The sequence below is a fragment of the Zygotorulaspora mrakii genome, chromosome 1 (assembly GCF_013402915.1).
Source record: "Zygotorulaspora mrakii chromosome 1, complete sequence".
NCBI lineage: Eukaryota > Fungi > Ascomycota > Saccharomycetes > Saccharomycetales > Saccharomycetaceae > Zygotorulaspora > Zygotorulaspora mrakii.
The window spans coordinates 929,949-952,022 of NC_050719.1; the positions used below are offsets into that span (position 1 = coordinate 929,949).

The 22,074-nt window shown below is 38.4% G+C and overlaps 10 protein-coding genes and 2 non-coding genes across 12 annotated transcripts; 7 read left to right on the forward strand and 5 right to left on the reverse strand.

Annotated features, from left to right (window-relative positions):
* VMA16 (H(+)-transporting V0 sector ATPase subunit c'') lies at positions 1-645 on the reverse strand (the record flags this gene model as incomplete). The annotated part of the gene is made up of 1 exon (XM_037286363.1): positions 1-645. One exon carries the CDS (start codon positions 643-645, stop codon positions 1-3), a length of 645 nt encoding a protein of 214 aa, XP_037142258.1.
* A 253-nt stretch (positions 646-898) lies between these two features.
* Positions 899-1,972, reverse strand: THR1 (homoserine kinase; the record flags this gene model as incomplete). The annotated part of the gene is made up of 1 exon (XM_037286364.1): positions 899-1,972. One exon carries the CDS (start codon positions 1,970-1,972, stop codon positions 899-901), a length of 1,074 nt encoding a protein of 357 aa, XP_037142259.1.
* A 497-nt stretch (positions 1,973-2,469) lies between these two features.
* On the forward strand, positions 2,470-3,927 carry MAS2 (mitochondrial-processing protease subunit alpha; the record flags this gene model as incomplete). Its single annotated transcript, XM_037286365.1, has 1 exon — positions 2,470-3,927. One exon carries the CDS (start codon positions 2,470-2,472, stop codon positions 3,925-3,927), a length of 1,458 nt encoding a protein of 485 aa, XP_037142260.1.
* Positions 3,928-4,131: 204 nt separating this feature from the next.
* On the reverse strand, positions 4,132-9,738 carry MYO1 (myosin 1; the record flags this gene model as incomplete). The annotated part of the gene is made up of 1 exon (XM_037286366.1): positions 4,132-9,738. One exon carries the CDS (start codon positions 9,736-9,738, stop codon positions 4,132-4,134), a length of 5,607 nt encoding a protein of 1,868 aa, XP_037142261.1.
* Positions 9,739-10,488: 750 nt separating this feature from the next.
* HG535_0A04740 (uncharacterized protein) lies at positions 10,489-11,469 on the forward strand (the record flags this gene model as incomplete). The annotated part of the gene is made up of 1 exon (XM_037286367.1): positions 10,489-11,469. One exon carries the CDS (start codon positions 10,489-10,491, stop codon positions 11,467-11,469), a length of 981 nt encoding a protein of 326 aa, XP_037142262.1.
* Positions 11,470-12,101: 632 nt separating this feature from the next.
* HG535_0A04750 (40S ribosomal protein eS27) lies at positions 12,102-12,743 on the forward strand (the record flags this gene model as incomplete). The annotated part of the gene is made up of 2 exons (XM_037286368.1): positions 12,102-12,104; positions 12,498-12,743. 2 exons carry the CDS (start codon positions 12,102-12,104, stop codon positions 12,741-12,743), a joined length of 249 nt encoding a protein of 82 aa, XP_037142263.1.
* Positions 12,744-12,872: 129 nt separating this feature from the next.
* Positions 12,873-14,930, reverse strand: RSM22 (tRNA methyltransferase RSM22; the record flags this gene model as incomplete). Its single annotated transcript, XM_037286369.1, has 1 exon — positions 12,873-14,930. One exon carries the CDS (start codon positions 14,928-14,930, stop codon positions 12,873-12,875), a length of 2,058 nt encoding a protein of 685 aa, XP_037142264.1.
* Positions 14,931-15,104: 174 nt separating this feature from the next.
* Positions 15,105-15,899, forward strand: SRP102 (Signal recognition particle receptor subunit beta; the record flags this gene model as incomplete). Its single annotated transcript, XM_037286370.1, has 1 exon — positions 15,105-15,899. The coding sequence occupies one exon, from the start codon at positions 15,105-15,107 to the stop codon at positions 15,897-15,899; it is 795 nt and encodes a 264-aa protein (XP_037142265.1).
* Positions 15,900-15,918: 19 nt separating this feature from the next.
* HG535_0A04780 (uncharacterized protein) lies at positions 15,919-16,167 on the reverse strand (the record flags this gene model as incomplete). Its single annotated transcript, XM_037286371.1, has 1 exon — positions 15,919-16,167. The coding sequence occupies one exon, from the start codon at positions 16,165-16,167 to the stop codon at positions 15,919-15,921; it is 249 nt and encodes an 82-aa protein (XP_037142266.1).
* A 205-nt stretch (positions 16,168-16,372) lies between these two features.
* Positions 16,373-16,444, forward strand: HG535_0Atrna2R. The gene has a single exon. It is a non-coding gene; the product is annotated as a tRNA-Arg (tRNA).
* A 194-nt stretch (positions 16,445-16,638) lies between these two features.
* Positions 16,639-16,710, forward strand: HG535_0Atrna2D. Its single transcript has one exon. It is a non-coding gene; the product is annotated as a tRNA-Asp (tRNA).
* A 308-nt stretch (positions 16,711-17,018) lies between these two features.
* NUP192 (Nup192p) lies at positions 17,019-22,049 on the forward strand (the record flags this gene model as incomplete). The annotated part of the gene is made up of 1 exon (XM_037286372.1): positions 17,019-22,049. The coding sequence occupies one exon, from the start codon at positions 17,019-17,021 to the stop codon at positions 22,047-22,049; it is 5,031 nt and encodes a 1,676-aa protein (XP_037142267.1).
* Between the last annotated feature and the right edge of the window lie 25 nt (positions 22,050-22,074).

Sequence of the window (22,074 nt, forward strand, 5' to 3'; positions counted from 1 at the left end):
TCATTGGAATTCAACAGTCTTTGCAGCCATCAGCAACCCAACAATCAGCCCAAGGATACCCAAAAGGGAGCCAAAAATTTCTATAACAAGAATTTTCACAAAAAGAGTAGAGTCTGATGCATCAGAGATAGCTGCAGTGGCACCCGTCACACCAACTGCGACACCGCAAATCAAGTTGGAGACACCAACCGTCAACCCTGCCCAAAACAATGAATATCCGGTATACAAATTCGATTTAGAGAGTAGGTTTTCTGGAGCTGCGACAGTTAGTTTCGAGGAGAAAATAATTGATGTGATCAAACCATAAATGGCAACAACTTCACAAAAAATAATAGAAATCAGATTCTTGGTAGTGATTCTTGGTGCGCGTACACCGGCACCGATAATAGAAGATCCTGTAATGAAAATTCCCCAGGCCGCACCCACAACACTTAGACCTATGCAACTAGCAATTCCAATATTGGCCCACATATAGGGCGAGGATCTTTCCAAGAATTTACCCACATTGATATCTGTTCCATGTCCAGTAAATAATTTGTAAAGGATGTATACCGTCGCTACTGAAACCACCGTATAGTTCAAACACTTTGTGAATGAAAAACTTCCAATCAATGAGTCATTCTGCGATTCCTTAGCCGTAGACATCCTTGAATGAATTCGATAGTGCTCTACCAATTCTTATATATTCTGTTGTATGTATGATTAATACTGTTCCTTTTTACCCTTGTACCTGGCTGCATCAAATAATTAGTATACTATAATGAAAAACATGAAGCAGGGTAACCCATAGCATCAACAGAACTAACCATTCCAGAAGGGCGATTGCAAGGCCATCTAGCAACTCAATTAAATTAAATATTCTATATCTATGCATTCATTCTTGCTAGTGACCTAACTATTATATCTCTTCGACATTGGCACCCTCATAAGCGGGTTCCAGTAACTTCCAGGTACAGTGAACTTGCTTCTTGGCAAAACGGTTTATAATCTCTTGTGAAATTTCTTCAAAGTTCTCCGTAGCCACAGCTAGGATTGTTGGACCTGCACCGGAAAGACATATACCTAAAAGACCTGGGTACGTGGATGGGGTAACACTTGAAAGAATTTCCGTGAGCCCTGGGATTAGCGTCTTTCTGTAAGGTTGATGGACGCGGTCCTGCATTGCAGGATAGATCAAATCAGCGTTTGGAGGATCCATTGTTAGTGCTGTAGTTAACACAGCGAGTCTTTGCAAGTTGAAAACAACGTCCTGGGTAGTATATGCCTTTGGCAACACTCCTCTGGAATCTGCGGTGGAGAGTTCGAATTGGGGAATAATTGCAATACACTTGATCTTAGGATTCCATTGATATTTTACATGCCTACCAATATCAGTAGGTGGTAAAGGTGGCACGAGACCGGTATTTTCGCCGCCGCTAGGTTCCGGTAGCACTTCGCTCAATGGGATTTCCCGTCTTTCCACTTCCTGTGGGGTCAAATCTCTCAAAAATGAGCCACAGAATCCACCCATCATTGCTGCTGTGATATTATCCGGATGGCGCTCGATCATTAGACAGTAATCAAGCATGCGTTGCTTGGAGAACTTCAGCTTACCAACCTCGTTACCGAGCATAACACCCGCAACAACTGCGGCTCCGGAAGAACCAAGCCCTCTCCCCAACGGGATAGGATTGCGCACCTGGATTTTGGTTCCTGAGGGAAAGTTCCTAATATTATTGCAACGAAGAACATACAGAGCAGTTCTCGTTATCAGATTGGCATCCGAGCTCAAAGGTACACTATCAAAGCCCTCACTGTCCTCCGTGTAGCTTAATTTACAATTATTTGGATCATCGTTTGTATCCTGAGCCTGTTTTGGGTCAATGGTAACCTCCAGCTCCAGGGACAGTGACAAACCAATACCTAGTACATCGTAGCCCGGCCCAATGTTGGCACTCGAAGCAGGAACGGTAATCTTGAAAGTGCGTGGCATACTACTACTTTTATCGACTAACGCTGCAATGAAATCCTAGTCGCTCGATAACGAATCTTGAAAAGTATATAACTTCTTGTTGACAGCTGTTTCAATCCAGCTATGTTGACTAATTTCACCGAAATTTGATCATATTTTCGCCAAATTTTTATTTTTTTCATATTCAGGGAAAAGAGCTCTCGAAATTTCCTAATTGGGGTCGAACGAGAGCAAATATTACCGTATTAGGAAGGTGAATACCTTAATAGGATTTGTAATTTTTCAAACCACATAATAGGAACTATACAAAATATCAAATAACGAAGTATTATAGGATTGATAGTGACTGTACAAGAAGTGTATTGCTACAAAGACCACGTTTTGACAAGGCTCGGTGTTGTTGATCTGCAAAGTACAGAGGCAATTAAAATTTGAGGATTTGGATTCATTTCTGCTCTTTTTTTGCGTGTATTTATAGCATTAGTTTATATCGCAGGTGGAAGAAAACAGGAAAAAGAATGCTTAAGTTTGCTGGTAAAAAATACTACTCGCAGTTCGCTAAGGATAGCTTCCGACTGTCTAAATTATCGAATGGAATGAAGGTAACGACATCAGGATCTCCGGGTCATTTTAGTGCCTTGGGGCTGTACATCGGCGCCGGATCTCGTTATGAGAAAAGGAGCCTCAAGGGCTGCACACATATTCTTGATCGATTGGCGTTCAAATCTACAGAGCATCAAGATGCGAGGACCATCACTGAGACATTGGAGCTACTGGGAGGGAATTACCAATGCACGTCGTCCCGAGAGACGATGATGTACCAGGCGTCTGTGTTCCATAGAGATGTCGAAAAGATGCTGAATCTTATGTGCGAGACTGTCAGATTTCCAAGAATTACTGAAGAAGAGTTGGAAGAGCAAAAGTTGACCGCGCAGTACGAAATTGACGAAACATGGTTAAAACCGGATCTGGCTCTACCCGAACTTCTACACACTACTGCATACTCTGGAGAGACTCTGGGCTCGCCATTGCTTTGTCCTCGTGAACTGGTTCCATCTATTTCACGTTATTACTTGATGGACTATAAAAATAAATTTTATACACCTGAGAATACGGTTGCAGCGTTTGTTGGGTTACCACATGAAAAAGCAGTAGAGATCGCCGAAAAGCATTTTGGTGATTGGGAATCTAGTCACCCTCCTATTTCCAAGTCTGCAGCAGTTTATACTGGCGGTGAAACTTGTATTCCACCCGGCCCCGTTTTCGGTGGCCTTCCAGAACTGTATCATATACAGATTGGTTTCGAAGGGTTACCCATCGATCATCCTGATATCTATGCACTAGCTACTCTACAAACTTTATTAGGTGGTGGTGGATCTTTTAGTGCTGGTGGCCCGGGAAAAGGTATGTATTCACGGCTGTACACACACGTTCTAAATCAATTCTATTTCATTGAGAATTGTGTCGCATTCAATCACTCATACTCTGATTCTGGTATATTCGGAATATCCGTTTCATGCGTGCCGGAAGCAGCATCGCAAGTCGTGGAGGTTATAGCTAGTCAATTTCACAATACATTTGCGAATGATAACTTACAGTTGACTGAAGACGAAGTATCTAGGGCGAAAAATCAATTAAAGTCATCTTTATTGATGAATTTAGAATCCAAATTAGTGGAGCTGGAAGATATGGGTAGACAAGTTCAGATTCATGGCACTAAGATTCCTGTCTCGGAGATGATATCGAAGATTGAGAAATTGACGCCGAGTGATATAAAACGTGTTGCCGAAATGGTATTTACTGGAAAAGTTCGTAATTCAGCAAACTCTAGTGGTAAGGCAACTATAGTTATGCAAGGTACCAGAGAGGCTTTTGGTGATGTAGAAGGCGTGTTGAGAAATTACGGACTGGGCAACTATCCAAAATCTACTAGCCATTCTTCTCAAAGCATAAGCAAAAAGGCAAAATGGTTTTAGTGGTTTTCTGCTTTGTAGGAGGAGCATCCTACAACAAAGCAAGCTTGAAAAGTCGCTCATTATCATGTACTTATGGTATATACGAGCTCACATATATCATTATAAGGAATCGCTGTAAATATTCATCATTAATCTTTTTTCAAAGGTAAATCAAATCTTTGTCATGAGCATCCCGTTTATTTTTTTATTTTTGCCGATGACTGCTCAAATATAGACTTCTTCGGTTTGTGGATTTCTGGCACCACCCCTAGTGGATGTCAGAGCATTATATCGCTCTTTCCAAAACGCAAGCTCTTTTTCCAAATCCTCATTTCTGTTTTGGAAAAACGCATTATCGCGAACGCATTTTTTCAAGTCTAGCTCCTGTTTTGTGATCTGTTTTTCCATGAGTCCAATCTGTTCATTGCACTTCAAAATGATCTCGTTGTAGTTTTGCTGGCCAGAATTAGCGGAGTTTATTAATTCAACTTGACTTTCGTTTTTCTGTTGGAGCTCTGAAACCATTCTCTCAAGATTTTTTGTCTTCTTCATTTCTTCATATTTGAATGAGGATTCTTCAGCTACCAATTTTTCCAGTTCATGTATTTTCTCGAGCCAAGCATCTTTTTCAGTTGTATCAGCCAGCTGTAATTCTAGATTGTTTATTTGCTTAGCCTGCTGTTGTTTATGCACTTTTTGCGATTGATTTTCTTCGAAAAGGTTAATGTTCTTTTCCTTTTCTTCTTTAAGTTTGAACTTCACGGTGTCGACTTCCGAATGCAGTTGTTTGACGAATTCCTCATTTCGTTCGTTTTGCTCTTTTTGAAGTTTTACAGTCTCTTCCAAATATTTGACATTATTGGTCATATCGTGCCTTTCTTGTAATGACTGTTCTAATTTCTTTGCAGTGCTTTGAAACGCTTCATTTAAAAGATCCAGATCAGTCTGCAATTGCGATTTCTCACGTAGCAGGGAGTCCACAGTACCCGAAAGATTTGAGGCTCTAAGATTGAGAGCTTCTAGCTTCTTCATCAATTCTTTCTCTCCGGCGTCAGCCATATCCCTCTCACTACTCAGAGTCTGTACAATGTTTTCGTAGTGTGTAATTTGCTTCAAGAGTTCTGAAACCCTAGCTTCATAGTCGTTCGAGCTTGTCTCTAAGTTATACTTCAAAGTGGAGATTTCTTTTCTGAGATCACTTTCCGATTTAATGTAGGAATTAACATCCGCTTTTAAAGATTCAATCTCGTTCACAAATTTGCTGTTATCTTTCTGATTGGCTAATCTCTCTTTCAAATGACCCAAATCAGCATTTAGTATTTTGTTCATTTCTTGAGCCCTTTTAACTTCGAGAATGGTCTCTTGTAATTGCATATCAATATCATTTTTTTTTGTTTCGTTTTCCCAAATGATCTTGTCCTTCTGTTTGTTCTGAGTTTTCAGCTTTTCAATAATACCTGCCATACTCTTAACATCTTCCTCTGCTTGTCGCAATGTGTTCGAAAACTCTTTCGATTGAAATTCATTAAGATGCAAATCTTTGAGACAAGCTTCGTATTGTTGTTTCTGTTGATTAATGGTTGCGCTCATAAGTTCATTTTGTCGTTCTGTGGCTTCCAAATCTTTCTGTAATCCTTCAAGTTGTTCTGTAAGTAAAGCTGCTTTTGTACTAGATTGCTTGATCTCATGATTCAACCCTGCAATCTTCTTATTACTGTCAGCCAGAACTTCTTGGAGCTTGTAGTTTTCTAGTTTATGGAAACGAATCTCGTCAGCATATTTGGAAATACTTTCTCGATTGGTGAATATGTCTCCTGCAAGATTTGTTTTATCCTTTAATGGCGCAGAACGTAGCTTGGTCTCTAAAGATTTTGCCCGTTCTTCACTTGCTTCATATTTTAATCTGAAAATATCGGAAGACGATTCTGATCTTTGAATTTGACTAAATTTACCGTGTAATGCCGATACGAGATGTTCAGCATCACATCTAGCCCGTGTTTCTAGCTCTAATTGTCTCTTCAGGTGATCCACTTCTAAGACGAGTTTCTCAATGTTTACTTCTGACGGTTTCAAGAGTGCGAATTCTTTGTCTAAATCAATAGTCAAATTGGATGCGTTTATGATTTCTTTGAGCTTCTTCACTTGACTGTGTGCAATTTGAGAATCAAATGAAGATGAAGCCAAACGTGCTTCTGTAAATCTTAATCTAGATATCAAATCCTTCTTATCCTCTATTTCACTCTCGAGCTGTCTTTTGGTATCGTGTAGTTTCACTTTCAAATTTTGATACGATTTAACAATGTCTTCTTTAGAGTCATTGGATGACCCCATTGTGATATCAAGCTCTTTGGTAAACCTTTTTTTCTCACTCTGAACAGAAATTTGCTTATTGAGATAAGCGTTCAAAGCCATTTCTTCTGCAAGCCGTGTCTCCAGTTCCGTAATTTTGGAGTCATCACTTTCACTTTTATTGGTAATCTCATTCTTTTTAGATAGCTCGAGCGTCAATTTTTCGTTTGTTCTTTCGAGCGACTGTATATCTTTTTTATATTGTATCACTGTTGCTCTTGTTTCTTTCAATTCCTTGACAATTTGAGAGTGTGCCGCCAAGGTGTCATCACGCTGATTAGAGATTGAAGCAAGTTCCGATTGATGGAGTTCTGTCCTTTCCTTCATTCTTTGAAGTTCACGTTCCCTAGCCTCCAATTCTGCATTGATATTCGCCTTTTTTTGTTCCGCAGAACTAATCTCATTACGCAAATCACTATTTTCCTGAATTAAGTTCTGTAAACGATTCATAGCCGAATTACAATTTTTTTCAATTGATTCCAACTTTAGTTGTAAATCTTCCTCCGAGGAGTTTAGTTTTCCTTTAAGTGCCACAATTTCCAAATGTTTTGCGTGTTCTTGCTTTTTAACCTCCTCCATAGCTTCAGTCAATTTATTTTTTTCATGCGACAGCTGTTTAATTAAGTCTTCTTTCGCCGATATCGATTTACTCTCACTATTTAGTTGTTCAGTTAATTGTTGGTTAGTTTCTTCTAGTTGTTGCAACTTTTTGTCCTCTTCATTTGATATGTTTTTGTACTTTAATATATCCGCTAAAGCGCTCTCATGTTCTTTTACCATTTTGTCATTCTCCTGTTGAATCTTTTTCTTCAATTCTGTGGTCTCGTTCAGTTTATTCTCTAATTGAGAATGCTTCTTATTAACCTCATTTAAAGTTTGTAAATGATTTTTAAGTTTTTCAGTTTCAGTTGCTAACAGAGAGCGAACATCTTCGAGGTCTTTTGCCATAATATCTTTTTCCTTTGTAACTACATCATTTTGGGAATTTATTTCGACAATTTTAGCCTCTAACGATTTGACTTTCTCCGCAAACTTTTTGGATTTCATAATATCTTGTGACGATGACAATAAAGGCTTGATTTTAATGTATAAATTATACCATGGATCTTCCATTGCTTTATTATAAGCTTTGAAAGTATTACCCAGGGATCTTGCAGCACGTAATTTTCGCAGCCTCTCATTAATTTTACTTCTCACCTGAACACCATATGCAATTGAAGTAAACCGCAGCATTATTTCAGATAATTTTTGTTCTTTCTTATTTTCAAGGTTAGCCAAAACACCTGCTTTAAAAAAGAGTTTTGAGCTTCCGACTTTGAAAAGACTTGGATCTAAATGTAATGACGATAATAAAAATTCACAATTTTTTTTTGAACTATTCGAAGATTCGTTATCATCAGATAGCAATCTATATCTTTCGAAGAATTCTTTGAAAAAAACGCGGTTTGGGTAACCCTCTCTAGCAATTCTTATCCCTTCTAGAACACCATTACATCGTAATTGATCAAGAATTAACCTTCTATCGAAATCCTTAGCCTTTTTATTATTATTGGGTATTATACAACGAGCAAAATGAGGATTTGTGGAGGATAATTGATCTAGTAATGAATTCAATTGTTCCCTATGGCGTGAAGAGGTAGTTCGGAAAGAACTGCCCTTGGGTTTTTTTTCCGATTCGGCAAAGAACGAATAAATTAGCCGATTACTCGATGAATTTAATACTGAACTTAAATTTTCGTTCAGTGGGTCTTTATTTTTCGATAACCAACCATCAACATTATATTCGACATTGCCAGCGTAATGAGTTAATATGAAACAGGAAGAATGTTTTGATCTTTTGAATTTACTTGATTTGGAATCCCAAGTAGATATTAATTTGGAGAAAAAGGAATCATCGGAGGATTTTGGTAAAATCGATTCTTCATCTAGTAATGGCAAAAACCCCGTCAATGGACTCTTTTGTTCAATAATATCAATTGTTGACTGGAGATCTTTGCCGTAATCAATATAATCCCATTGAATATTCTCTTTTAAATATTCTTTTTGTTCTAACACGAACATGTAGTGATTGAAAAACTGTTGCAATTTTTCATTTGTATAATTGATGCACAATTGCTCAAAGGAGTTATGTTCAAAAATTTCAAAACCTGCAATATCTAATAAGCCAATATAATTTGCTGTCATTGAACCATGATCTAAACTTTTATTTATCTTTGAAACAATATGAGTGAACAAATTTTCGTACAATGTTCTTGCCAATGAATTCAATATAAATCGAGCTTGTGTAGAATTTTTTGATTGTGATACCCATTCTTTACCAGCTTTTGACTTTGGCTTCAATATCGCCATTTTGAAGTCCTGTGTTGGAACACCTAGAAGTTTGCAAAGCAATGAAATATCACTCTTAATTGATGCTTGTTCTGATCTTTCAGAGACAAATTCAATATTACCGATATGTAATATAATTGAAATAACTTTGAAAATCTCAGTTATATCATCTTGTGAAAAGCCAACAGTTTTGAAAGCTGATAATAATTCTTGAAAATTTTTTGAATCATCAACACCAGGAATCGAGCGATTTGAATTTTTCAAATACCCATAGTCTTTAATTGATTTTGAATTAAGCTCTAATTTTCTCAACTCCTGATCTGATAGCCCAACTAGAAGCTGATAAAAAATGTGATAATTCCTTTCGAATGATGTTTGATGTATTACTCTTGATTTTTCCAGAAGGTACCACTCAATATGGGCACCATTTATTTTGCCTCTTTCATCGAATTCAATCTTAATGAATTTGCCAAACCGTGAAGAATTATTATTCTTGACAGTTTGTGAATTACCGAACGATTCCAATATAGGGTTGCTTTGCAAGATTTTCAACTCGAAACTCTTTTCATCATCACTATCGTCGCTAATATCTTTATCATCTGATGTAATTGACGCCAAATATTGAAGAATTTTTTTCGTATTTTCCGTTTTGCCGGCACCGGATTCACCTGTGACTAAAATAGACTGATTTTGCTTATCTGTGAGAAGCTTCCGATAAGCCTCTTCTGCAATGGCAAAAATGTGAGGTTTATTATCTTCTTTTGGAGACCCATGGTATAGCTTGACATACTCTTGAGAATACAGCTTAACATCACAATACGGATTGATGGCCACTAGAAAAAGTCCAGAGTACGTGTATATAAGATCATCTCTGTACCTGTTTTCCAAATTATGGAGAACTGAAGGTTCATTTAGATGGGTCAACTCTGACATGTCATCAACCTTATCGAATGTGGAAGGATTCGTGGGATATATCTGAGAGATGGCGAATTGCTTAGTTTCATGCGTACCTTTCAGTTTGACTAGTCCGATTTTCTGATCCTTGTTGGCGGCATCCTTGATAACTTTTGTTTCTGACAGTTCTCCCTGCACAAACACTTCAATTGGATCTGGAACCCAGACGGCGCGATTGCTACTGGCGTTATCAGCACTCATCTACAATCCCAATAATTGAGCGGCCCAGTGATTGATGTTGAGATGGGACAAAATCTGAAGATGGAGTGCCCGGAAACCTCGAGTTTATTTCACTCTTCTATCCTTTTGAGTTTCGAGTTTATACTTCTGGTATTTGTTTACTCTGATGCTATGCCCCATTTAGGAAAATCACAAATAACAAACGAGAAAACTGCGGTTTTTGTTACCCGGACTAGAATATAGAATGACATGCCTTTTTCGGACATGGCAACTGCTTGTTTCCGTTGTTGGGTGGTAACATCTGTAAACGGATATTTCTTACACTTTAGGGATACAATGTCCGCTTTGGGCCGGCACTGTCCCTCTTACAGAAGCAACGTCGGCTTTAGGAAGGCACAGTCCCCATTAGGGACGCATAGTTGCTTCTAGAAAGGCACAGTCCCTACTAGGAAACAGGAGCCGAATGAATGCTAAAAGAGGGGAACAAAGAAACAGAAAAAGAAAATTCTGTTATTCTTTTGACACATTGCCGCACATCACCTAACTGGAAAACCAGAAAACGATAAAAAGCAGAAGTAATTATATGCAAAGAAAGGCAAAAAGCAGAATTACCATGCCATGCCATGCGATGACACGGCAAATATTTGACAGGGCTTGTCGTATCAGTATAGGAAGTCCTGTGAAAGTTAATGCAAATCCGTTTGTACATGCAATTAGATACATATATATAGATACATATATATAGATACATATATATACATATATATACATATGTATATATTTAAACTTTCGTATTTACTAGAGGAAAGAGAGAGTTTCTGCTGCAGCCGACCCATATCGGCAGCGCATTTTTTAGTTGCGATGAACACAGCATTGTTTGATACAGATGTCTCCAAGATACCGGCAAACAAAAAGAACCTAGCTATTGCGTACATAATCGTCATGGGCGACGCACAGAGTGGCAAAACCTCTTTAATTTTCAGGTGGTTAAATGGCACCTACAATAGAATTGCGCCTGGCGCGTACATGGAAGACATATACAGCAAGAGCTACAAGCAAGAGTTTATGGCGGAGAATCCGTATGGCAAAAATGGCAAAAATGGCAATAATGGCAACACAAGGTTCGGCACTGAGCTGAAAAGGCACGCCGTCACACATGTGAGCTTTCTAGACATGGAATCGGTCGAGAAGACATACAACTCGGAAATGAGGAATATCCAGCTAAAAGAGTCCGATGCGTTTGTGATAGCGTTTGATCCAACGTGTGAAAACCCAATCGAGTCGATTCGGACACAATATAAACTGATAGAGGACGCGACCGATTTACAGGACAAGCCGCCAATTGTTGTGATATGTTCAACAAAGTGCGATCTGGAGGCCGATTACAGGGTGGGTCTGGATCAAATCCTGGAGTTCATGGACAGGGCGGGCCTCCCGACGTCTAATTTTTTCCAAGTGAGCGCGAAATCCGGCGAACATACGACTAGATTGTTGTACTACGTGTTGCAACAGATAAAGAAGCGGAAAATAGCAGCCAACGAGGAGGCCAAGACGTATTCAGACACAGCAGACACAGCAGACACAGCAACCGCTGTAGCGATAACTCGTGAACTCGAAACCGATGCTGTGAAGAGAGACACAGAACTGACACAAGAGATGCACACTGTGCCAAACAAAGAACCGGCATTTCTGTGCGGCACAAAAAAGATTAAGACGAAGCTTAAAAGAGCTAAACGATGCGTAATATGCTGAAGCTACTGACGTTACTGGCCTAAGTGACCCACACTGCGTTGCGCATTGCAAATCCTTTATAGCTATTGTAAATAAGAGACGAAAAGATGGTACGACTTTGTAACTCTGGACGACAGCGCAGCCCAAGAACGAGGTGGCATATCGGAGATGGACCCCAGCAGGGCCGTGGCGGTCGGAGGTAGGTCTCCGACAGCTGTGGGCGTCATACAGTACGGCGCAAGCTCTCTCCGGGCAGACGCCCGGAGGTTGATAATTTGCCTGTTTTGAAGTGTGTGACTGCTATTCCGAACATCTTTGCACCACTCTGTAGAAGCAAAAATTGCCGTAAAGCCGTACATCGCACATGTAGACTCAAAAGCTCTTTTTGTTTTTGCGTTCGGTTCGGGCCCAGAATCCGCACAGCTGCAGAACGGCGTCGGTGTTGCGCGTCTGTGGCGGCGATTCTTCGCTGATCTGTCTCAGCCAGAACTGTTTTTTCTCGTACTTGCAGGTTATCGTAATGGCTGTATTCTACGACATCTACTTGGAAAATTTCATTTTATCTGTATTTGCGTATATATAATTTGGCAGTTGAACAGTTTTTGGAGTTTTGTCTATTTTAATATACCATACGCAAGATCACATAGTCCAAAATGGTATGTTGTAGATAGAGGAATAGGAGGAATAGACCACACAAGAACACACAGGAACACATGAACGCAGCAAGAAAAGGAACGGATGCCTGGGGAGCGTGGAGAGACAAGAAGACCAAGAAGCAGATGAGACAGAGTGGAGATTAGTGGAGTTATGTCACAGTTCAGTTTTTGAGAGGAGTTCCCGTTAGGTGGTGGAGCTACCGGGAGGTGGCGTCACAGTGGAGGCGTTCACGTCATTATGTCACTGGCGGAGAGCTGCGCGGTCTTGGTGCTCCGCGCTGGGAGGTGTTCGTGAGTGGTCTCGTTGTTTGTTGTTCGTTGCTCGTTGTTCGTTGTTCGTTGTTCTGTATATTTGCGCTCGTTTTACTAACCGTTTCATTTTTTTTACTCCAGGTTTTAGTTCAAGATTTGTTACACCCAACTGCTGCCTCTGAAGCCAGAAAACACAAGTTAAAGACTTTGGTTCAATCTCCAAGATCATACTTTTTGGACGTCAAATGCCCAGGCTGTTTGAACATCACCACTGTCTTCTCTCATGCTCAAACTGCTGTGACTTGTGAATCATGTTCCACGGTTCTATGCACACCAACCGGTGGTAAGGCCAAACTATCTGAAGGTACCTCTTTCAGAAGAAAGTAAATTAGAAATAATAAATTATAACTTTTGTATATTTTTAATATCGAAACAAAAATCGTCATTTACTAGTTCAGTTGCATTTTTTTCGTTATGTACAGGTTGTGTCTTCGCGAGAAGATACGTATAAATAGTTTAGGTTTTTTTCTTATCCATTTTTGCGTAGTCATGGCCATATACTTCTGCCAGAGTACCGATATCCATGGTCTCATGAGCATGTGGGAAGAGTTCATCAATTCTTCTATCCCGCTCCTTCGCGTCCTTCTTCAGGCGTTTAATCCTTGCTTTTTCCAGCATTTCTAACTTAGCGATGTTGAAATTTACCGAACCCTTCAACTTTGTCTTTGCTTCGAGCGGCCACAGGTCAGATTTCATCGATTTTCTTGCATCATGATAAATTTGTTTATCGAAGGATTTTGGCACTGTCCATTTTTCCAGTTGTCCAGACGACCCACATAACTCTAATGTAACATGGCCTTTCCTCTTTTTGGGTTGGTTGATGATGCGTGGCCATGTATTTTGAGTCTTATCGCCGAGGGATCCAATTTCGAATCTGTTTGTTGCGTTCTCTCTTTCGTGTTCTATTCTTTCAATCGATTCTTTGTCACATGGTGACCGTTCAACAATTAGATAAGAATAGTTTATAAGTTCATAGTTTTGCCCGTTTTTTCTCCCGGTTCCTGCATTTGCCATTCCGGGCATGCCAATACCATCTTCTGGAGTTTGCCATGGCGTTGCCAGAATTTTACCTTTTTTCAGTTCCATACTAAACTTACTTCTTAGTACATTTTTTTGAAAATTACAGAACTTGAGTTTGTTATCTTTATCATGTTCGTATAATTTTGGATTTCCAACTTGTAAAGGACATTTACGGTGATGCGGACATGGTGCAATTATCTTGAGATAGAAATTAATGTTTGACGCTTTTTCGTTCTCTTCCTCTCTCTTTTCCAGTTCTCTTAACAACTCTGGTTCGAATTCTAGTTCTTTTTCATTTATCGGTCCATGATTTTCATCTATTTCCTTTAAGAGTCTCTTTGCATCTTCGAAATTAGCCCTTGATTCTTCATCTTTTTTTGATTCAATTTTGGTTTTTTTGATTGATCCTCTAGTCCAAGGTCTTGGTATTTTGCCATGTTCATCCGGAAAATTTTCTGGTCTGATCATTATTTGTCTTGCTCTACTAATTGTTTCAAAACCTAATGGGTTTCCTCTTTCCACAATTACTAGATTACCTCCAGGCGCCAATAAATTCAAATAATGTTCTAAATTATCATCTATTTGTATTGGGAATTTCTCTTCATTTTTTAATAGTTGATGAGTTATTATTATCAGATCATATTGTCCAGATCCAGGTACATTTTTTGTCAACCTTGTGTTTATGTTGATTTTTTTGGTCATCACTTCACCAACTAAATCTTCACCCTCTACTATATCATCGGAATTCTCTGCGGTGTCAACAGTAACAGTTTCATCGCGAACCTCATTCAATTGCCTACTAAGCATTAGTTTTGCTCGTTTTTGCATATCTATGTGACCAATAATAACGGCTTCTTTGTTTTTTGGCCTATAGTCTTTACCCATAAGATCATTCAATGCAACAATGCCTGTAGCAGGTCCATAACCAACATCAAGTACATTTTGAGGATTGAAGACTCTATTCCCCAAACGTTTTCTTAACTCTGTCAAGGTCTGATATATTGCTGCATAATTTTGCTGAAAAATGGCTGCAATATGTGAATCAACTTCCATTGTACTTTTCATTGGTCGATGCAATTTATCACGGTACAGTTCTACATAATAATTAGATGCTGATCTTCTCAAATTGTTTGGGATTTGTACTGACAGAATGTTGTTTTTTATCACTTGTGATACCAGAGGATTGAGTTCAATCTGATCTCTGAAACTCATAGCCTGTAGAGTTTCTGGTAATACTCTTGCCTCTTGAGAATTCCTTCCTTGAAGAGGCTCACCGTCTTTTTTTCTGAATGGAGAGGTAGCATTTTGGGAAAGTATATCATTTCTTTCAATAACCCGTATATCATCCTCAGAGTCTACAGTTACACCAAACGATAGATCATTATTCGATGGATATTTGCTATTTTCGAAATCTAGGCCTTCCAAAGATGCTCTTGAAAAGCTAGACAGACTTCTTCTAACAGCTGAGTACTTGAGACTAATAGATCGTAACATTCAATTGTCTTGGCAATACTTTCAACTGTTTTATTATATTTTTTTGGGAAAGGTCATCGGTAACTTCTGTTTTTTTCATGTGGAAACTATATCAATTCCGAAGTCTTCTACAAATTGAAATTCTGACTTTCAAAATAAATAACCTTTTGAAATATCGGTAAAACCATTCTAGTAATGTTGAACAACACAGTGCTCATTGCACTAGTGTTTGTGCTTATAACATCCTCCTTGCTATTGATCACTCAAAGACATAAGGGCAGTCGATTGGTTCTCAATGGAGAATCGATAACTAAAAACAAAGAACCTACAATAATTATCGCTGGACCTTCCAATAGTGGTAAAACAGCTTTTTATACCTTTTTGACAAGTGGAAAATTAACGAACACCGTTACGTCTCAAAAAACAAGTGTTGCACATGATTTCAAGTTATCAAAAGCAAATACATTCAGATTAATGGAGTTCCCAGGTCACAATAAACTGCGCAAGCAACTAATTGATACTTTGGAAAGCTCTAACAATATCAAAGGATTATTATTCATGGTAGATTCCACAACGGATCCAAAAGACTTAACGGAGGTTGCTGAGTTTCTATTTCAAATCCTTCAAGTCACAGAACGCCAGCCGGATGGTTGCGATATTCTCTTAGCATGTAATAAATGTGAATCGTTCACCTCTAGACCACCGGCAAAAATTAAGGACGCCCTCGAGAAAGAGATGGATAAAATAATTGCTAGGAAAAGAAAATCACTAGATAGTGTCCAGAATACCCTCAATGGAAGTCTAAAGAAAACCGACGATGCCGATAACGAAGACGATCAAGAAGAAAAGAGCGCTCTCTTGGATATCCAAGTTGCCGGTGGATTTAAATTCAGCTCATTAGAAGGTAATGTCGACGCCCTTGAAGGCAGTGTAACAAAAAACAATGTTGATAAATGGGAATGCTGGATTGAAGAAAGATTAATCAATTAGTCATTTATCGAATTTCTAGTTATATAGCTATATCAATTTCTAGCAAATGTGATCTGCTTTCATCATCTTTCGAGTCAAGAAGTAGCAATACTCCAAGAAATGTACCCACCATTGCAAATCCGAGTAGTAGCAGTGATATGGGTAAATATACAGCATATATGCTAGGCAATGGGAACATTGACAACTTGTTGTCTAATTCAAATACAGGCAACAAAAGCCACACAGTGTAGTACAGCATTGCTACCGTAAGTAAAGCAAATCTATTCATGTTGCATCCATGTTAAACACAAAGACGGATCAGGACCGACGGGACTCTGGACTTCAATGCATGGACTAAATTCTATTATGTCAACATTTTCTCAGCGAATTGATTTAAAACGCTACGGTTAATCAACCATACGTTCGAAAGTAAACGTGATACTGCTTTTCCGATGAGTACATAATGGTCTCTAACGAAAACATACAATTTATTAGCTCGCGTGGCGTAATGGCAACGCGTCTGACTTCTAATCAGAAGATTGTGGGTTCGACCCCCACCGTGAGTGTTTATTTTTATTTTTATTTTCTCTCTTTAGAGACCAACTTTAAGCAAAATGGATTACTTTTTATACCTTGCTCGCCATGACGCAAAGTACACAAAAGTATCATTTTTGGAGAGTATCATTTTTGGAGAGGTCAGGTGGATTTTACAAAAGAATATATAATGAAATTCTTGTAATGATAATATCAAATTCACTAATCCGCGATAGTTTAATGGTTAGAATGGGCGCTTGTCGCGTGCCAGATCGGGGTTCAATTCCCCGTCGCGGAGAATTGTTTATTTTTTATACTTGTTTTTGTTTCTCTATTCATCTCACGAAGAATAATGTTCGAGCTTTTTTCAACAGCAATTTGAATCCCTGTACTCACCGTGTTTTATTCGAGACAAGTGCTAGCAGTCTATCGTGTTTCTGCTTTCTTCATACTGCGAGTTCATTTGGCTGGCAAATTTTTTTATTTTTTCTGGTCACTTTGCATAGTGAAATTTCAAGTGCATGGTGGAAATATAAACAACTATTTTGTCGAAGAAACAAAGTCTACAGCAACTATCATACCAGCAATTAAGTTCCTGTCTCGCTGATGCGGTGGTGTTCAAGTTCTTTTCAATGGCTTTATGATACTATAGAGGTTGAGCAATTCAATAAAGACTTATTCGATGAGCTGTTACCAGATTTACAAAATTTAAACCTGTATAACGACAAATTCAAGAATGCTCAAAGTCGAGCCACCTTGGAAAAGGGTGAAATCACACTTGAAAATGGAAGCAGTTATAATGTTAACCAGGAATTCATGATTGCCGCGATACTATTATCGGACGAGCTTAATCTGGACGAATTGGTCGCTTGCGAGTTCATATTGTCAGATCCCAATATATCCAAGGGTTCAAACAGTGTTAATTTAGAGTTGGTAAACGCAGGCAAAGTTCAATTTTTTCTAAGGAGGCAATATATTTTACAAATTGTTGCTTATTTGACCAATTGTTTGAACCGGAACCACCATCTGTATCATTCACTAACGTCAAACGGTGTTTTGGCGAACAACATCTTGAAATGTTTTTCTAGTATTGATGAACAACTGTTGGAGATTAAACAGTCTGTTGGCAAGGCTCAATTATTGGATAATTACTCCCTTTTAGCCCAGCAGAATGTCAAGTTCAAAAGAGATTTTTTATTACGAGAATATGATACCCTCAGTCAGATTCTCTATGGTCTCGTCATTAACGGCACACTAATGGAGAAGAATCACTTGTTAAAACTGATAAATCATGTAACGGAAATGCAGTCAAACAATTTTTTCATCATTTACTATCTTCCATCTATTTTTGCAGCCTTTGCAAAACTTGAAGATCTGCCCGATAAGGAAGTCCAATCAATACATTCACAGTTTCTTCAAGAGCTGAAATCAGATTCGATGTATGAGAAGCCAATAAGAGTGTCATTAATTTTTGTTTTCCTTTCCTATTTCATTAAATGGTGCAAATCAAAGCCAGAAAAAAGAGCCAACAGCATGGATTTTCAATCAACAGTAGACGAACCAATGACTAAATCTGTAGAATTTGGTGCTTTGGAGCAATTACTTATTTTTGCCGCTGATACATCCATTTCTGAAAAAGACAAAAGCATTGAACTTTTCTATGATATTAGATCCCTCCTGGAAAGACACATTCCGAGATTAGCTCCCATAAATCTTTTAGATACGAATCCGAATGATTCATCACAGAAACAACAACAGCAACAACATCAACAACAGCAGCAACTGCAGATCCAGAATCAACAGGGCCATCACGATTTGCATAATCTTAATGATCAATTTACCAAAGTATCACTATCAGAGCAAACAAATTTCAGCTTTTTGTCAACATTCCATGACGTTTTACGGACCATTATAGCTGACTGCGCCTTTTTGCTAACAAAAATTAAAGATGCGGAAGAGGACTCTCTATTATCTGGAGAGGATCTAGATCTTGATGACATTGCACTAAGAGCTGACTTAGAAAGGTTTTTTTTGACGATTTACTATTTCTACGCTTCAAGACCACAATATTCAAAGCTATTTTGGCAGGACAAGGAGTCCAATGCTTATGGCTTTGTTGAATGGTCTTCTAAATGCAACGATAGTTTGATGAGATCGTGCTTCTATCTAATGATCTCCAGTCTTTCATATGGGTCTGAAAACGCTTTAAGCGTTTATCACTATTTCAGTGGTGAAAACAATGTCTCATGGAACATTATCGCACAATGCATCAGTGATTATGTACTGAAGATAACAAATTTAAATTTGAGAGTTCAACAAAAACAACAAAAGCAAGAGTCTGAAGAAGTAGACTCAACTGCCGTAGCGCTAGAAGAAGGTTTGAACGAGGAGGCTATAATTTTCATCTCATCTTTATTTACATTAATTGGCTCAGTAGCTAGTGATGTGGAAGAAAAGATCAAAAATTCCCTATCTGACTTGTTTATTGATACTCTATTCGAGTTTGCAAAGTTGGATACACCACTGATTGGTGCATGCTTGCAAACCTTAAGTCATTTAGTTCCCAAAATAGAGTCGAAAAGGTCAAATTTTTGGTATGCGCTAGACTCATTAATATTTAGAGGTGCACCTCTTTCATCTCTGGCGAGCTCATATCAAGTTGCATTCACTTCTGTTTTTACAAATTTTTCAGAAGTTGTTGGGTTTTTACAATTATTTCATAAGCTGGTGTTAATAGAGACCAAAGAGGTTGATAGTGATTACTTGTTTTTTGGTAGATTAGCATTTCCAGCGAAACTTGGTCAAGGTTATCGTAAAATGGGTATCTGGCCTTATTTCGACTATATTTTCCAAGAGGTACTTGTACACTCCAATCGACTTCCTGATAATAAAAGGGCGTGTGCGATTCAACTTCCAATCCTCAACATAATTGAGCAAGCATTATTTTCCTTCGATTACAGATACATTATTAACTCAATACCCGCTCAGGCCAACTTTGATAAATTAGTCTGCACTGGCGATTTCTTCACTTACGTTCAAGAATGTCCAGCTCCGGTAGTTTTCAATTATCTTTTCATGGAAAAGGTGTATAACTGCATCTTCAGTATTGCATCTATTGGCGTGGATAACCTGACAATTGATTTAGAAGGCGGAGCAGAGCAGCTTCAACTAATAGATATGGCTGTTAAAGTCATGTCCCTAGTGTTGAACTTTCAAGACCCTTATGTCGAAGAATTTGTCTCTATTTTGAGAAAAAACGATGAGAATAACTACTTTATACCGAAGGATTTTGGTTTGCATGGGTTAAGATCATTTTTTGATGCTATTCTTTTCAATCTACCTGTTGTTGCACACCTCGGACTTTACGTTGGCTTAGATAAATACTCCTTAGGTTCGAATTCGCTCCAAATATTAAAAATGCTTTCTGGTCGCTATAGTGGTGACAAATTTTTCACCGTTGGTAATAAGTTGCTCACAATATTCGAGTCAGTTGATGAATCAGCAAGAATTAAAGATGCTTTCATATCTCAATTGGAAAGACCAGTTGAAAGTATGGAAAACCTTACTTTGAAGTTGGAGTTATTAGAATTCATAAGTGAAAATTTATCTTTCACAGACCAAACTCCAACAGTAGCTCATCTACTATTGGGATTTCAAATTTCAAATGTTATATCAACTGGCCCTGACCTCGCAACTTTCATTAACTCGGAAACCTCTCTTCTGCATTCCCTAATAAATGTTTTAGCATCCTCTCTGCAAAGTCTCAGCAGTGAAAATATTTATTATGCGCCAATGAGGTTAGCTGCTCGGATTCTAGAGATTATCGTTAAGCTATGCCGCAATCCTGCAACGTCTCGAATTATGCTTGACCACTTTGTCACCGTGCAGCTCTTTGAACAGCTAGTAGAGTTGGACCCTCAAGCAAACAGTCAAACCTTGTGGGATGGTGTTTTGTTTCAACCTAAACGAATAAGTGGTTGGAAGTCTTTTGTAACTTCCGAGTCAAATGGTGCTTTACTCTCCTATCTACACTATAAAAGTTTACTTCTCCAATATTTCAGTCTAGCGATACACAGGCTTGCTCTCGCTGGATCGCAATCTCAGGTAAAAGCTCAAGTCAACCTTTTAATTTCTACTAAGCTTTGTTCAGCAAAAATCTTTTCCTTTTTGGACACTTTAACGTATGGTGACATTCCAACAGATCACCAAACTATCAAAAAACTTTCGTTGTTCGACAATCTCCCGCTAAACCTTGAGACAGTTACATTGAAAAATGATTCTAGAGGCAATATTTACGATTTCAGTTCGATAAAGTCTTTGATGGAGCTATCTGTAAGAGTGCGTTCAAATGGTATAACCGATGGTGCTTCAAGTAGCCTCGGTTCTTCAATGACAGAACAGCTTACCCAAGAATCCAATACAGTGTTTCAGGCATTGTCTGAGTTTTTAAGCAGGAATACTTATATGGATGATCAATTATCGATTCTTCATTCTTGGGTTCAGGTTGTGCAAATTTTGATATCAGACGGACAATTGTCAGCTTTGGAAAGATCAAATTTCATTTTAGAAATATTCTCTGCAATCGTTCCAAAAATTAATGATTACATTGAGTTGAATATCTCTTTTTCGGAGGAGCTTGTTTCATTGGCTGTTGCACTTTTTGACGTTTATCAAAAAGATCGTTATGAAATTGACAAGTTTCAATCTGTGGATTCAAGGTTATACAATTTGTTCAAAGCCTGTATTCATGGCATTAACTCACCCTTAACTAACATCTCGATTAGATCGGATTTTTATGTTTTGGCAAATAGCTATTTGGTTAGAATTCTCATGGATAAAAATTTGGCTAAACCGGTTCTCCAGGATCTCAAGATGAATAACGAAGGTCTTGTGGAAGTTATCTGTAACGATGCAATTTATGGCCAGGGATCAAATAGAATAACTGGTATTTTTCTGTTAGACTCTCTGATAAGATTAGGTGATTTAAACAAAGAGAACACTATCTTGCACTCATTGATGAAAAACACCCATTTGCTTCTTATAATAAGGTCGATTAAGAACACAGATGCGCTGTTAAGCTCTCCCACCGAGAACATTACCATAGACGACCTACTTTACGAATTGACTGCATTCAAAACTATTGCTTACTTGTTGATCAGGATTGCTGAAAGCAGAAATGGGGCACATGCATTGATTCAAAACAAGCTTTTCAATGTTATCGGTAATTGCTCTTTCTTGGGAATTGATCCAGATCTGGGATTAGAATTATTTTTTGACGAAATCGCAATCAAGAATTCCAATTTCGTAAGTGTTAACGTGAGCTTAGATAAACCCTTGTTCTTCGGTAAAGATGCCAATGGGATTTCACTGTCAGAGATCATTGTTCCAATTTTCCAGCTATTGTCTGCTGTTTTGCTCAGTATGGGAAGTGCCAATACGACAGTCATCAGGGAGGTGAAAGGACTATTAATAAAATCCAGACGATTGACCTTAGGCATAATTAAGCGTGACGCCTTGAAAGATAATGAGACTCATCGCATTGACAGTTCTAATACAGATGGTCTTGAGCAAATGGTGAAGCTAGTGGTACTTCTCTGTACTTTAACGGGTTATCGTGGCGAAGAAACTCTCAGTTGAGAGTGACGTATGAAATTTATAATTT